A 16623-nucleotide genomic window follows, 5' to 3' on the forward strand; every position below is an offset into this window, starting at 1 on the left:
CTTGAGTCATAGGCCCACCAACCTTCAAGGTCCAAGGACAATAAAAATCCCAAATTTTGAAAAAAATATAGCTAAAGAAAAATTTTCTCCATTGCTAATGAAAAATGCAAATTCTCCTATATATATATATATATATATATATATATATATATATATATATATATATACACTATCTCTAATCTTGATTAGATTTTATTTTCCAAGAAGAAGAAAGATTGAGAGAATCCTTTGCTGGGGTTGAATAGATTTAGAGCCATGAATTCTAGTCGTTGTGCGGCTTGCAGATGTGAGAAGAAGATGCGCTTCCGATTGCATTTTCTCTCCTTATTTTCCCTCCAATAATCCCCAAAGATTGTTTCTGTTCACAGAATCTATGGCGCCAGCAATGTTGCAAAATTACTTCACGTATATTTCTCTTTGCCATGCATGTGTTTTTTCCGTTCGCAAATTCTTAACATTGATTTTTCATCGGCTACATTTTAAATATTAAGCGCCATAGGATAATTGTCGTAACGTGCGGGTCCGGGAACCCCACCGCTAGACGTGGGTGTGAAAACTCACTAAAAAATTAAACTAGGAGTCGCCACCAATCTTTTTTAGTAGGTGTGATTGGCCACCTATTGACTCGATTCTAATCGATGCAAACTTAAATTAATTTTAAGCCCACCGAAAAGAACCTTAAACCGGTCTACAATTTTCTGGATCTAGGTTCGGGAGTACGGTTACGCCCGGGGAAGGATTAGCACCCCTCGGACGCCCGTTCCATGAACGGTACCATTTTTAGATTATCCTATGAGGCTTTAATTTTTAATTTCACTATATTTCCTTAATTATTATTTTTATTTTATCTCCTATTTAACCTAAAATGGAACGCAAATGAGTGGCGAGATGAAATGCATGGCGTGAGATAAAAAATGCCGGACAAATAACCTTTTATCGAGGATATTTTTCGAATCCGCCCATCATACTGGTGGGACTCGGAATATTCTCTCACCTAGGGAATTATCCGAGAAACTCGCCTTCGCAAATTCGACGAATAATTCCCGTCTTCAGGGTCATCGTACGTTTTCTTTTTAAAATAATATTTTGTGCCTAATGAACCTAATTCGGGCAAAAGCCTTTTATTAAAGATGGTTCTCGAGCCCTCCCATCATACTGGTGGGACTCGGGGACATCTTTTCACCTAAGGAACTTTTCGAGAAATACCCGCCTTCGCAGGATCCCTGAAAGATCCCATCATCGGGGCTTAGACTCGAAAACAGAAATATTTATGTGCTATGATATATATGACGCAATACATATATGCTATGCTAATGCAATTATTTATTTTTTATTATCATTAATTATTTTTATTTTATTATATATTTTATTATCCTATTTCCTATTCTTATTTCTTATTATTATTATTATTATTATTTTTATACTTTACATTTTTTTTGTTCTAAGTTCTTTGTTTTTCATTTATAGTTAGACAAATTGTTTATAATTCTATGTTATTTTAATGAGTAAAAATTATATATTTTTTTATCGTACTATTTTATATATATTTTTATATTTTTATTATTATTATATTTTTCATAAGCGATTTTTATTCAAACCTAATGCCTAAGATCTTTATTTATTATTTTTTTTATCTTTATCTTCACATTTCTTTATGCCACTTAATATTCGATGCTTACTTTTAAATTAGTTATTTTTTTATTATTATTAATTTATTTATTTACTTATTTAATGTCATATATATTGTATTTTCACGAATTAATTATTATATGTATTTGAATTGTTATCACTTTATCATTATTTTATTACTTATTATTTATTTTTTATCAAGTAATTTCATCAAGTAATAATTTTTGTTGTATAATCAAGCTCTTTATTTATTAAGGATTTCGGAATCTTAAAAACGAGACCCTCCCATCATACTGGTGGGGCCTTGATTCGGATTCCGAGCCTAGGGAACATAAGCTCGGGATTGCGACTTCTCGCATCCCGATCGATTATCTCATCATCGGCATTGTTTGCTTGTCCTTAATGTCATGATACTTTTCTTGGGAGTTAATTCTCTAAGGTTGGTTCTCTTACCTACCCTGTTATAATTATTTTCATACTTGATATAATATTATTTTTATTCACTACATATTTATCTATATATATATATATGTATGTATATATATATATATTTTAGCGTACATAAATATTTCTCATGCCTCTATTTATATTCTTATTTATACATATTTATAATCCTCTAACTAGATTATCTCTTTAAACTTGCTCATCATATCTAAAATTTTTAGAGCATTGTGATAAAGTAATTTAATCTTAATCTTAAAGACATTCTCCAGAAAATTTCCTTTTTAGGACTTTGTAAAAAAATATTTCCGAATCAACCTTTTAGCATCAAGTTATGAAGCTTAGATTAAATGCTGCGAGTTGAACTTAAACGAATCAAACCATGATACCCAAACAATTAAATAATCACAAATCCATTATGCAAAGAAATTAAATTTTCCTTACCTGATTAAGTCGAATGAGCCTCAACACAACTAAACTGACCACGGCTGTTGCTAGACACACTGTTCAGCTTTGCACAACCTTCCATGGGATACCAAACGGCGTCGTTCGGCCCTGAGGAGACAAGCTCTCTCTTTTTTTTACTTAGTTTTCTTTCTTCTCGTCAAATACCCAAACCTGGCTTTCTTCCTTTTCGTCGGTCGGCATTGCAGCTCCGCCTCGCTCTGCTCTCCTTCCTCTTGCGCCGGCAGATCGCGGCTCCGCCTCTCCCTCCTTCTCTATTCCTCTGCTCAGCTCTCCTTCCTCTTGCGCCGGCAGCAGATCGCGGCTCCGCCTCTCCCTCCTTCTCTATTTTTCTGCTCAGCTCTCCTTCCTCTTGCGCCGGCAGCAGACCGCCTCTCCCTCCTTTCTCTATTTTTCTGCCCAGCTCTCCTTCCTCTAGCACCGGCAGCAGATCGCGGCTCCCTCCTTCTCTATTTTTCTGCCCAGCTCTCCTTCCTCTTGCGCCGGCAGCAGATCGCCTCTCCCTCCTTCTCTATTCCTCCGCCCAGCTCTCCTTCCTCTTGCGCCGGCAGCAGACCGCCTCTCCCTCCTTCTTTATTCCTCCGCTCAAAATCCCAAAAACCCCCACTCTCAATAATCAATTCCTATTTCTCTCTTTTTTGATTGATTTTTCAGTGCTCATTGTGGATTTTTTGGTGTGGCTGCTGGGGTTTTTCTTGTTGCAGGTTTTCTATTTTTTGTTCTCTATTTTTCGGCTCCTTGGTTGCTCTCCATTGCTTAGAAAGCTGGTAGTTTTTGTTGCAGGTTCTCCCCTGAAAATGCTACAGTGCCCCCTCTCCTTTATACCCGATTCTCGGGTTCTGGAGGGGGCACGCCCCATTGCCTTGTCCCTGGGCACCCAGGGGCAAGTTCCACTATCCTGCCAGACGCGAATTCTTCGCGTTTGGCAGGTGAGAGAGGTGCCTGGCAGGGTGCGTCCGCACCCTGCCAGTCGTACCTCTCTCCTTTCTTTTTTCATCATTTTTCATTCATTCATTTTTTTTGTTTATTATATTTTTAATTTTTACTTGTTTATGATTTAGTGTCTACAATAATCATAATATTCGAGAATTTTAACTCATAGAAATAGTTTAAACCAACTTTTAGATGTTATTCTTGACACACGCATGGGTTTAACTTGTTTTCCTTTGATTAATTCCAGCAACTCCCAACCCATTTGCGAGTTGAAGCAGCAGACTCCTTATACTTCGAGGCACAATGTCGGGTCCAAGACCCCGTGTACGGCTGCGTTGGGCTCATATTTATGCTGCAGCAACAGGTACACAACGCAGGGAGCCAACTGGCAAAGACCCAGGCCGAGATTGCAGTTCTGAAATCTCAGGCCCAACATCTCCAGGCTCAACAAGTTGAAGTTCATTGCAACAACAATTGGACAATGTTGCCGACCTCAGCCTCTCCAATCAAGGTTCTTCTGGGTTTATATGGGATAGTGGGGTTTCGAATTAATGGGTTGAACAGCACGAAATTTAAACCCCAACCCACACCCCCCCCCCCCCCCCCCCCCCCCCCAAAAAAAAAAAAAAGTATTCAAAATCGGTGGCATCAAGTTTGGGCATCTTTGACTTTTGTTCCAATAATGGTTTCTTATGGAATATTTCTCCTAATTGTTTACACTTCCTCTGATAAAGGAATAAAATGAATGAGAGGACATACAGAGATCTTTCTATAATCACGAAATAAATTTTAAAATGTTTATTTATACAAATAGAAATCAGTTTCTATATATGAAATGATAAATAATGATTAACATACAACTTTTATGCCACAATGCATGAAATAGTTTTTATTTGTTGATTAAAGAGAATTTAAACAAGCAATTTTTTTGGGTCAAAACAGACCAATTACTAATTACCAATTAATTAAATCGTATCTCAATCATAATATTTTTTATTTTCACTTTGGTATAGAAAAAAAATATGAAATTGGAAAGGGTATCTTTGTAATCAACCAATTGAAATTATGCATTTGGCCTTTTTTTTTCCAATTTTCTTCTTTATTTTCATTATTATCTCCTTTAAAACATAGGTTTAGGGCCAGGTTCGCGGCGCGTTAATGCTTACCTAGCCTAACAGTTTGGTCAAATTCCAAACGACGGAAGCCCAACTGTCCAGGCAAGGATCTTTTTGGCGTTTTTGAGTGACGCTGCCAGCACCCGGTGACTGAGCACGTGGTTTTTGCGCATCCTGAATTCTTAAAGTAAAAGAAAAAGGAAAACAACCTTCAAGATATCTTATTTATAAACCCATCCCTTCTAACTTTGCTTATTTATTTGTGGGTACACAGCTTTATAATATTTCTACAATTACAACCTCATTTTGTAAGTTTTGATTCTATACATGTTATTTTTATATCAATTTTTTTTTATTTTTAAAAAATTGTTAAAAGTAATACTGTATTGTAAAAGATTATTTTATAGTTGATTTAAAGTTAGGTTTCCGTAAAAGGGTAATAATAGTCTATGAAATTAAAATCTGGGGAATGCATAAAAGTTACAAGAAAATTAAAATGAACAGGATAAGAACGGTAATGTGGATTAATATCGGGGTCAAGTTAGGATATTCTCATTTTAGCCGCAACGTTGGCAAAGGGCACTTCCGGAAATATATCAAACCTTAAGGGCTCGCGGATGTACGAACGTCATTTTCCTGTTATTTATTTGACTCACGAGCTTCACACTTTGGTCCGTTCGTAAAAAATATCGCAGGACTCTTTCACTAGGGTTTCGAATTTTCCTTGATTGCTTTACGAAATCGGTGCTTTCGAAGGTAAAAGAATACTCTAATCACCATATTTATTTTGTTTAATTTTTATTTTCAGAGATTTTTTACTGATTTTCCATGAAAATATGGGTAAAGATAAGGAAAATTAGGGTTCTATAGTTCTTTTAATTCAATGGTTTAGATTTGGCTCTTATTTTACTCTTCTCCTTGGGTTATTGGCATCTAAGAGGAAGTTTTGGTGCAGATCTAGAGTTATTTATCCTTTATGGTAGATCTGATTTTTTTGACTTCATTATTTCGTGATGTAGATCGTGTAGGTCTGATTTTAATTTTAGCTCTTTTTTTTTAAAGAGAAAAAATATCATGTAGCTCTGATGTAATTGTAAAAGGAAAACCCCTAATCTACACTTTATTGTCGCTCTGTATGACCTGCATTTTTATCAATTGGTTAATATGGCTGATCTATTTATTTATTTGTTGCTATAAACGAATGCTGTGAACCACAATAAAGAAATAAATGAAATATTTGTACTTAATTATTTAGAGAAAATTTCTTCTCTTAGAAAGCAAATTTTCGCCCTTTGATTCATGGGGTGTGTTTTTGGAGATGACGTTGGTGCTATATTTCAAATAGATAGGAAGATTCCCTGCCTCATGGCCTTGCTGGTGTATGCTGCATAATTTTCTTTATTTGTTTGCTACTTAGCATTGGAATATCTGTTGATGCAGGGTATTGTTAATGCTGCTCTGCTCATTCTCTTTTGAACATGTTAGAATGCATTAATTCTGGATGGCTAGTTCACTGGTTTTGACAAGTTCCTCTCTTTGTATGTATATGTATCTTTATGTGAAATAATCATGGAAAAAAATTTCCACGTCTTCTTCTCAGGCAATATGAGGCCCATTTTCTGTGGAAACTTTGAGTACGATGCCCGTCAGTCTGATTTGGAAAGACTCTTCAGAAAATATGGGAGAGTAGAAAGAGTGGATATGAAGTCTGGTAAGTCCACTTGTTCTTGTTATCTGTGTTATTGACTATTGGATCCATGTGAAAGTTGTGGCTATCATTGCCCTTTTTTTTTAATTTTCATTTTATGCTATGGCTAAAATTTGGCTGGATGTGTAGCTTGTAAAGCTTTTAGAATATCGTATGCTTGAAAAGCTCTTTTTGTATTTGATTATGGCACAGTTAAAATTGATTCCATTTTGGTATCAATAAGTAAATGAAGCCAAACTGGTTGTTTGGTGTTGAACTTGAATTTCTCACAAAATATTCTATGATGAATTTTTTGAAATAATAACCATTTGTTTCTGATATCAGTAATAGATAATTTCATGTATGAGTCAGAGGTGACTAAAGATGAGCTCCCTCTATGTAGAAGTAGGAGCTCTCTTTGTCGGAATTTTGGTTGTGTTGGATCTTTTCTACTGGTGACGACACAGACAGGACTCTATATCTTAGTTTGGATGTTAACTGAGCTGGTAGTACACAACATGATATTTAAAGCAGTTTGTGGTGATTTTTTAGGGATTTATGAGATTTTGTTTACTATTTTTTGTTGTTTTTTTGTTTTTAAATATAATCTTGATAATGTATTCATAAACTACGCAAAACAGGCTTAAATTAAATACTTACTTAAGTTTTACAATCTTTAATAGTACATGTATGAACAATCTAAAATATAGAGCAATTTGTACACACATACCGCGTTAAGAGAGTAAGGTCCTGCAGCGACAAGGAATGTCAGTGCATCCTACTTTCAATCCATGGAGGTTGAAGTCCCTATCATGATGGCTGTGCAGCAGTATGACCTCATAACACACGATTCAGCAACATCGATCATCCTTTGTTGAGTTTGACTGGGGGTGCAGGATGTGTTTTAAGGGAAAAAAAAGAATATTTTTGAAAAATAAGCCCCCATACTCAACATTTTCTTTGGCGCAGGATTTTCTTGGGATGTAATGGAGGGACTCCTCAGAATTCTATTTCATGCCTGTGACGAGCTTCCTCTTCTTGCTTTCAAGAAGAGTCACTCTGATCCGCCATGGCACCACCATCCCTCATTTTCCTCAGGCATTTTTCCCTTTCATTCCTCATGACTTTTGCCCAGCCCTCAAATTCAGACATGTTTCAAGGTAGAAACATTGCCGACCTCATGGCAGAGGCTGCAGAAAAAATGGAGAAGGCACACTAATTCCATTGACCTACCATGAGACATCCACTTTTGGATTCTTGTTCCTTGACATCACTTAGTTCTTCACACAAGGTCTGTTACTACTTTTACTGGTCTTAGTTTATAGATTACAGGGAGCTTGCCAAAATTTTGTCCTAGGGGTAGGATTTTAGGTGGCTTGTATCTTGCCGAAGAGGAAATGCCAACTGATTGAAGATTCCTTTGGCGGGAGGATTTGTACCTTAGTTATCATTTTCCACCTGTATGAAACTGATAATGAGTGTTCTAACTCTTTTTTGGTTTATAGGATTTGCTTTCATATATATGGAAGATGAGAGAGATGCTGAAGATGCCATACGAGCACTTGATCGGACGGAATTTGGTCGAAAAGGACGCAGGCTTCGTGTTGAATGGACAAAAGTAATGTTTTGATATTGTTAGTTTTGATGAAGATCAGTTTACTGCATTCTTGTTTATTGTCTCATCTTAATAAATGCCTTTCTACTTTATGTTGTAGCAAGAGCGTGGCATTAGAAGGCCTGGGGGTGGTTCAAGAAGATCTTCAGCAAATACAAGACCTTCAAAGACTTTATTTGTCATCAATTTTGATCCATATCATACTCGGACTAGGGATTTGGAAAGGCACTTTGAATCATATGGAAAGATTGTGAGTGTAAGGATCAGAAGGAATTTTGCATTTGTACAATATGATTCACAGGACGATGCCACCAGAGCATTGGAGGCTACAAATATGAGGTAGAAAGCCTGCATCCTAAGAGAAATCAACGGTTCCTCCTTTTAATTTAAAGATATTCTGAGTAGATTTACTGTTTGTTTCTGAACCTTGGTTTCTCTTCTATTTGCAGCAAGCTGACGGATAGAGTTATTTCAGTGGAATATGCTGTTCGAGATGACGATGAGCGCAGAAATGGATACAGCCCTGATCGAAGTCGTGATAGGTCACCTGAGAGAGGTCGTGACAAAAGGCGATCTCCAAGTCCCTACCGAAGAGAGAGGGGTAGCCCTGATTATGGCCGTGGCTCTAGTCGTAGTCCTTATAGGAAGGAGAGGGGGAGCCCTGATTATGGTAGGGGCCGCAGTCCAAGTCCCTATAAGAGAGATAGAGTTAGCCCTGAATATGGCCGGGGCACTAGCCGTAGTCCTTACCGAAGAGAGAGGGCTGGTGCTGACCATGCTCGTGGCTCCAGTCGAAGCCCTTATAGGAAAGAGAGGGCTAGCCCCGAGAATGGTCGAGGTCCCAGCAATAGTCCCTATAGGAGGGAGAAGCATAGTGCTGAGAATGATCGTAGCCCTAGTCATAGTCCATATAGAAGAGAAAGGCCCAGCTCTGATAATGGTCGTGGACCCAGCCATAGCCCATATGAAAGAGATAGAGCTAGCCCTGAAAATGGTCGTGGTCCCAGCCCAAGTTCTATGCCTGAAGGAAGGGACAGTCCCTATGGTGGTGGAGCTGAAAGCCCCGTCAATGAGAGATATCGCAGGTCTGTATAATTATCATCTAAAATTTTGCTACATATTTTGTGGTTCTGACTATGGAGATTGATTTTTTTTTTTTTTTGACTTTTATCTGTTGTCATTCGAACTTCAGTCAATCACCACCAGCAGAGGAATGATTAGGATCTTGAGGAGCTTTGGAGGAAGACCTTTGTCTTTGAGGCAGAAGTCAGTTGGAAGTCCTGTTATTTGCATGTCTTTAATGGCAACTGTTTCTGCAATTACATTAGAGTTGGAGTCTGACCTTATGTTGTAGTGCATACTTTTAAATCCTAGATTTCTAGTTTAGGTGCAATGGATAATCCTGTTTACTTTGCATGTGAAACTCATTTTATGGAATATGTTATTTATTTTTGGTCTCCTTTAATATGTCTCTAGATTTCTTTAGCTATGCTAATGTTTTATAGTTGTGTTTGGTTAACATAAACTATATTTGGAATCAGAATTTGTTAGAATTAAAAGAGAAATGTTCCTCTTTAGGAATAAAAGTTTCTATCATTTTTGTATATATTTCATCTATCCGTTTTCAAACTAGAGTAGCGTTTTTTCTACCTTACGTATGTTTACCACTAACTCTAATTAATTATCAATACTTCCTTCCCGTTGCCTCACCCTGGATTAAAAAATCCCTATCTCTTAACGGTTGAGATATGCACAAATATACTCATCGTAGAGAGAGCCCGGCTATTGGGACAAATAGATTTCCGGGGAAGGAGTACCGGATAGATGCTTTTATTCCAGAAGAGGAGCATTCATGTTTAGACCGGCTCTCAGAGGATTGGAGCCAGGGCCACTGGTTGTGAGGTGTCGTCTTAATCAGGCCGAGCCAGCAAATGAACCCACCGCTACTGTCCTAATCAGCATCGCATTCTCCACCAGAGCAACCACATCTGGAACTGGCCAAGGCTTTCTACAGATTTAGTATAGAGTTGGATCTCTTGATATTAAACTCAAAAAGAGATTCATAATTCACATGGACAACAAGGAAAGTGTGGTTATAGTTGAAACTGTAAACTAAAGATATCATGCCCTCTACTTATAAATTCCACATACCATCTTACAACTTTGAATTGCATCATAAACTTTAGAGGTTAACTTATGAAAGCCGATTGTAAGCGTCTAAGTGTCTTTACGTCATCACTTACATTTGTATGAGCTTCTCCTGGAAACAGAAGCAAACGAAATAATAATAATAATAAAAACAAAAACAGATTGAGCTTTTCTTTTCTTTTCTTTTTTGACTCGACGAAACAATGGAAACCATCTTCTTAGTGGAGAACGGCAATTGGGCTTTGATCCATTGAAGCAACTTGCTGCCCCTTTTTTTGATTCCATCGGCTGAAAGCAACTAATTGCTCATGGCCTAATGGTTTTTTTCCCATTAATTATTCTGACTAAGAAATAAAATTGGGAGGACCGGGTTCAGTGATTCACCCCCTTCCAAAAGAAGACTGCCCAAATTTCAGCGACCGTTGAAAAAGTAAAATCACAAGTGGCGAAGTGCGTCTACCAAATTGCACAAGCTTTTTCAGACAGCACTACTCTTTCTCCTAAAAACAAAAATCACTGTCATAACACATTAGTTGGAGCGTCTGTTGCACATCCTGAAAAAAGAGCGTGGTGGAAATTGTGGCTTTCCCCTTTTAGGTGCAAATCACGATACAGATAAGCTGTCACATTAAAGGAAACACTTGAAGAAATAATAGATTCCACCGTACCATGCGCTATCTGAGGGGTCCACTTTGACACGTGTCACTATATTAATGCTGTCCTCCTTGCCTCTTTCGTCATTCTAAAGGCACGTTTCCAAGATACATCCGAGCTTTCCCAAGCGAAATCATCCCTTCTTTGTTTTGTTTCTTTTGTCCCTTCGTATTCTTTTGATTAATGGAATTTCTTTTCCTTTTCTCTGTTTGGTTTTGCTCAATCCGAAGGTTTCACCACGTAAGGGCATTGGCTAATTTTCTGCGCAATATTATTCCATTATTCCTTGCCACTCTCCATAAGAATATATTCACTGAAAAACAGCTTTGTAGACATTTTTTTTTGTATTTTATATTTAAATTTTATCCTTATATGATTTTGCTAATCATTTAAACTATCGTATGGGTTGTCCCTATTAATTTTTTGTTTATTTACATATCTAAAGGAAGAACACGATGGGGATGTTTCATTCATGTTATACACTGGAAAACTTAATGTGTAGTAAATTATCGAGTCTTGTATATGAATAAAGCATTCAACATTTATCTTAATTTATATAGTCAAGGAGATTTGTCATATCATAAATTGTACTCTTTGCAACAAGTATTCCTAATTGCTATGCATGTTACTATATGAATATTTTCCCTGGACAGGTGGGTCTTGGACTCTTAGTAATCTAAGCCACTTTTCATTTACCTGATTGCGAGTAAACTGACACACAAGCCTATGAAAAGCTAACGGACAATATTGTAGATTGTGAGATATAAATGCACTGTACAAACAAAACCCTTCCTTCAAAAGATATTGAGTTTTTTAAATAAACGTGACATCTTTCTTTCTTTTCACCTTGCTTTTGAAAAAGCAAAGACCACCATCGGAGTAGTGCTTTTCTTATTTTCATGGACGCTTTTACGTCACCACTTTGTACAAAATCTTTGAAAGTTATTTGCTTGGGTTGATGAACTTTCAGCTGCCTCATCCTTCACCACTCTATGTGTCCAAATATCAAATCCATATATATTCTTTTTGGCCATATCTGATCGTATACTCATTTTGCTATTTATACACACACACATATATATATATATATATATATATATATTGCTAGTTAGTACCTACTAGTATACTATATGATTCCCATGCACAAGTAGTCACATGATCAAGGCATTGCTGCATATATATGTCATGCATTAATCGGGATGTTAATGGATATAGTATCCGTTAATTTTGAAATATCCAAACTCGAACTCGATTAGTAAATGGGATACCAAATCTTATAATTACGTGAATATTTTTAAAATTTACTATCCTAACTCAAACCCTAATACATATCTACTACTTAATAATTACCCAAACTCGTTTAAAAACTTGATTATATTAAAAAAATAATTAAAATGTTCTTCATGAGTACCTAATTACCCGAACCCAAATTCGTACCCGTATTTATATATAATAATATTTCAATCCATATTTCATATAATTCACTAATAATTAAATTTATAAAAACACACAAACAATAAACTTTAAATTTAAATTATAAAAAACAAATATCTCAAATATATCAACTTAAATAACTAAAAACAAATATCCAAATAACAACTTAAATAACATTACAAGTTTAATTAACTATATAGGTTTGTTATTAATTACATGAAATTAAAAAAAATAGCTAAGTTCTAAAATTATTCTAATCTCACAATTTCTTTTTAAGAATAAATTTTATAAGTTTATATAAACAAAGGTATATATATTATAATTAATAATTTTATAAATTATAATTTTTATAACGTTAATACAAAATAAAAAGTAAATATGTTTATACATTTAAAGAATATGTAGTAAAAGTATATATATATATATATATATATATAATAATTATATTCTTTATAAATTAACACAATGTAAAGTATATGTACTAAAAGATATTACAACTTAATTAATAATCAGAATTTCATAAATTAATTTAATTAACAATATAAGTTTGTCTTTAATTACATAAAATTAAAAAAAACATAATCGACTTCGGGTACCGAGTACCCAAGGGATGGTAACCGAACCTGATACGGATAGTAAAATTATTATCTAAATCTGATTATAAGGTACCCTAATTCTATATAATTGGATTAGGCATTCGCGAGTACCCTATAACAAGATACCCATTACGATCCTTACGCATTAACTTGAAATAAAGCTTGCTACATTGATGGATCGATTTACTAAAGCTTGAGTTTGTATTGAGTATGAGATGAGAAGCAGAGAGGACAGCAAGAAGGAAGAGAAAAGACGTTTTTTAGGTTAAATTTAATAGAAGAAAATTGAAAAAGCTGTTGCATCAGAGAATTAACTTATACCCTTTGTAATTTAGAGAACAATTAATTCATACAAGATGTGTGAATTTTTACTTCTTTTCTTGCCCTTAGAGAATTAATATTTTATGTGTATGTATGCATATATAGTAAAAGAGTTTCCATGACCCTACAAATTTCCATGGCGATTTGCATTTTCTGTTGTAGCTTATTAATTAATTCCATTAAAGTATAATATATGGCTGCATGAGTCGGCACGTGCCATATTGAACACGTGTGACATACTAACCAACCTCATCGTTAATTCACTCAATGCGTCTCGTCTCTGTGGAAGCAGCCAAATGGGAATGTGGCTTTAAGTGGAGAAGAAAGGTAAGCAAACAAAGCAAGACCAAAGAATGGCTTTAGCCTTAAATGAAGAAGACAAAGTCAAAAAGGAAACATAGGATCCTTCTCTTAATCGCTTAGTTAGAAAAGAAAAAACTAAGTGTTCAAACTAATTTAGTCTTAGTTTAGTTGATATAGCAAAATCAGCCTGAAACTTTAAAGTAAATAATTCTAGATAACATCTCTCCTTCTTTTGAACTATAATGCTGTCCATGACTCACCCAAGGATCCCAATCAAATCTTGACTACAAGAAGAGTTATCATAGAATATGGATCCAATATTGTTATTCAATATAGAAATGTGAAGGGGATTTAGTTTTATCTCTCATAATCAATCTTTTTCCTTAAGCTTATCATCTCTTTTTGCTTAAGGCTTTTGTCCTTTTTCTCTTCTTTTTTTTTTTTTTCAGTTTCTAGATAGATCAGTCTTTAACTACCATTAGCTAGGGACAGAGGATAAGACTAAGATCAGGTTATTTAGTTAATTGAGCGGTTGAAACAAGAGCTTTTAGCTAGCTTAGAGTTTACACCAACGAAGGAGTTACTAGGGCAGCTCTGGCTCTAAGACTTTCATTGTCTCTTAGTGCCACAATACTATTACTAGTAATGTCAACTGTTGTTTTGCGTCGTCTCGAAATAACAAGCCAAAGGAACATACTGATCAGAACTGTCTTTTCTTTCAAACAGAAAAATAACAAGCGAAAGGGTGTTATGATTATAATGAATTGGTGAAATATTTTAAGTTTAGAATGAAGTTAACATTTTGTAAGGCAATCTACCACTTAATAATGAAGTTGTAGATTAGTTATGGAGATCAGGGCCGAAAGAGTAATGAAAAGACATCCACCTTTATTTTTCTCTCTCTTTTTCCTAGTCAAATTTTGATGCACAAGGAAAGTCGTGGCTAGTTCATGCTAGCTTCATAGCCTTCTCAATTCAGAAGTGTCAAATGAATTAATGGACACCTAATTAAGCTTTTACAAGATATGACGAATTTGGAATCAAATGGATTTCTCTAATTTGAATGCAATATATAGATGCATGCACAGTATGTCTAAAAGAATTTCTAAATAAGTATGTAAAGAGTAAAGTTTGTATCATTAAATACAAATTCAAATGTGGAAAAGGTCTTCCAGGCCAGGTTCAAAACGAGAATGGGAAAGGGGGAATAAACACATTTGGTCTCTTTTACAATCTTCTGACCTATTCAAACTAAATTGGTGATCAATGTCCATGAATTAATAACTTGTCTCCCAATTCATAATGTTTTTGCGCCCATATGCATGCTTGATCAATGCTTGGGATTCAGTCCATTGTGGGCTAATCAACTATCACATCGGTTGCAAGACTTGTTTCTAATTGCAGCAATCTAAGGCTCGTTAATGATGGCCTTTTCCCTCGACCCTCATGATTTTAGGGCCAGGAAGCTTCTTTTACCTTTTCTAATTCCCATTCTTCGCTTTTCTTTTTACTCAAAAATGTTTTCACATTATCACCATTAATTTTGGCTGACATAAGGCTTGAATTTTTAGGCTTAAATTTTCTTTACAACAATACAAAAATGAATCATCATCCTATAAGTCAATCATAAATTAATAAAGTAAACAATCAAGGACTGATCTAATGTGAATAGGAAAAGTTAAGAGTTTACTAATTAGCATTTGGTGAAACTAGAAAATTTAGTCCTATATGAAATGCCAGTCAAGTCTTTGGGCATTGACGCTGCCATGCTGATTTTCCCTTGGCTTTTTCCCTCCTTTGTCCTTGTTTTTGTTTTCTTTGGTCTTGTATAGAAACAAGTATATAGCATAATTATTAACTCAACCTAAGGTTCCCAGGGATCCACCGAAAGGTGGAAGACCTCCTAGCCACACAATGAAGAAAAAAAAGTTACTAGTGTGAATTTCAACAGGGACAAAACAATATCCCCCAAAAATAGCTACGAAGGTGGTGGGACTTCATCTATGTTGTTGAAGAATGCATAGGCATAAAATCATCCGTTTAAAGGCAACACTTTCCAAAAGAAAAGAATGGGAACTCAATTTGGGGTGGTCAAGTAAGGAATCAAAGAAATGGAGCTCTAAACAAGCAAAGTTTGCGAGCTCTCCAATCTCCATTTAGTAGAATTTTCCACACGTTTTTTTAGGACCACGGCGTTGTCTTTACGTAGTTTGTGGGTCAAAAGAGGTCCCAAACCGTGGGCTCAGGCTCCATGCTTGTAAAGGGCTTGAGAGTGAGCAGTTACAGCAAAAATATGTATACCAACCCACTCAGCTGCGTGGAACCATCACTTCGAGCCACATGGCGACTGTTCCTTGGTAGAGGGTCTTTGTAGTGCGGACTCAGGACTTGAACACTCCCCCAAACAAAAAGCTGACTTGACTATGGTTGCCCGAAACATGAGACACAACCCCAGATGAGTTTGAAGTACGTGCCCCCCTTTAAGCCCTCAACGCACTGTCCTTTGCCCTAGACAACACCAACAACAGAAAAAATAAACTGAATCAAATGTTTCCCCTGAGGGCCCTATTCAGAAAGGGCACAAGGGAACGAAGGGTCAAATGAACTGAAAATTGGTATATCTTTTACCTTTCTAGGCATATACTCAAAATTCACAAGTTCAACAAGAAATTATCTTAGATTTTAAAAGTCCCAAACATCTTTTTTTGTTGTTGTAATTGGGGTATTATACGGGACAAGAGCAACTTTGGACTGATCATGAAACAGTGGAGTTAAACAAGTAAAGTGGCGCAATCGATAAGCGTCCAGCCACAGCGGACAATTTTAGGGTGGCAAAAGGCTATACAGTAACCTTCTGCCAAAGGATACATGTAAGAATTCCTTAGTGTGGAGACAACATTGATGGTCCTAATAGACCTTTTTGTACATTGCAAAAAGCGTCATGTGTGAAAGTCCAATCTCCTATTTTGTCCTTATTTTCAGGACACTCGGCCAAAGTAATTGTGTGCTACAGCTTCAACCCGAGAACGTCCACAATGCCATTCTTTGACTCCTTTCTCATTTTAATTATCCTTACAGTTGATGCTCATCTGTTTTGCAAAAACCCTTTATTTAGAATTGGAATTTTGGGTTGAAGAAACATAAACAGAAACAAAAATCAGTCATTAATCTCGAATCTTAGTTAACAAAGTGATGGTTTTTTTTTTTTTTTTGCGCCCTTGCTCCCATGTGCCCCCCCCAGGCCGGTCGCAACACGACATTAAGGAGCTTACAAAAAGTGGG

At 35.9% G+C, this 16623-nt stretch overlaps 1 protein-coding gene and 1 pseudogene across 2 annotated transcripts; both read left to right on the top strand.

Moving 5' to 3' along the window:
• The first annotated feature begins 255 nt into the window (after positions 1-255).
• LOC108661180 (LOB domain-containing protein 23 pseudogene) lies at positions 256-4020 on the top strand (annotated as a pseudogene).
• A 1190-nt stretch (positions 4021-5210) lies between these two features.
• RS41 (RNA-binding (RRM/RBD/RNP motifs) family protein) lies at positions 5211-9350 on the top strand. 2 transcript variants are annotated; one of them, XM_007038526.3, is made up of 6 exons: positions 5211-5339; positions 6184-6294; positions 7776-7888; positions 7986-8224; positions 8335-8970; positions 9078-9350. In XM_007038526.3, the coding sequence occupies exons 2-6, from the start codon at positions 6189-6191 to the stop codon at positions 9100-9102; spliced, it is 1119 nt and encodes a 372-aa protein (XP_007038588.3). In that variant the 5' UTR covers positions 5211-5339; positions 6184-6188; the 3' UTR covers positions 9103-9350. The 2 variants fall into 2 exon arrangements, with proteins under 2 accessions (XP_007038588.3, XP_017973002.2); XM_018117513.2 differs by lacking the exon at positions 5211-5339 and adding an exon at positions 7240-7561.
• Positions 9351-16623: the final 7273 nt, after the last annotated feature.

This window comes from Theobroma cacao, chromosome 3 (genome assembly GCF_053813885.1).
Source record: "Theobroma cacao isolate CCN51 chromosome 3, ASM5381388v1, whole genome shotgun sequence".
Lineage (NCBI taxonomy): Eukaryota > Viridiplantae > Streptophyta > Magnoliopsida > Malvales > Malvaceae > Theobroma > Theobroma cacao.

Coding starts and splice junctions, on each gene's coding strand:
- RS41 (XM_007038526.3), top strand. CDS start 6,189: ATGAGGCCCATTTTCTGTGGAAACTTTGAGTACGATGCCCGTCAGTCT. Junction 8,225..8,334: donor TTGGAGGCTACAAATATGAG/GTAGAAAGCCTG, acceptor TTCTATTTGCAG/CAAGCTGACGGATAGAGTTA. Junction 8,971..9,077: donor GTCAATGAGAGATATCGCAG/GTCTGTATAATT, acceptor TTCGAACTTCAG/TCAATCACCACCAGCAGAGG.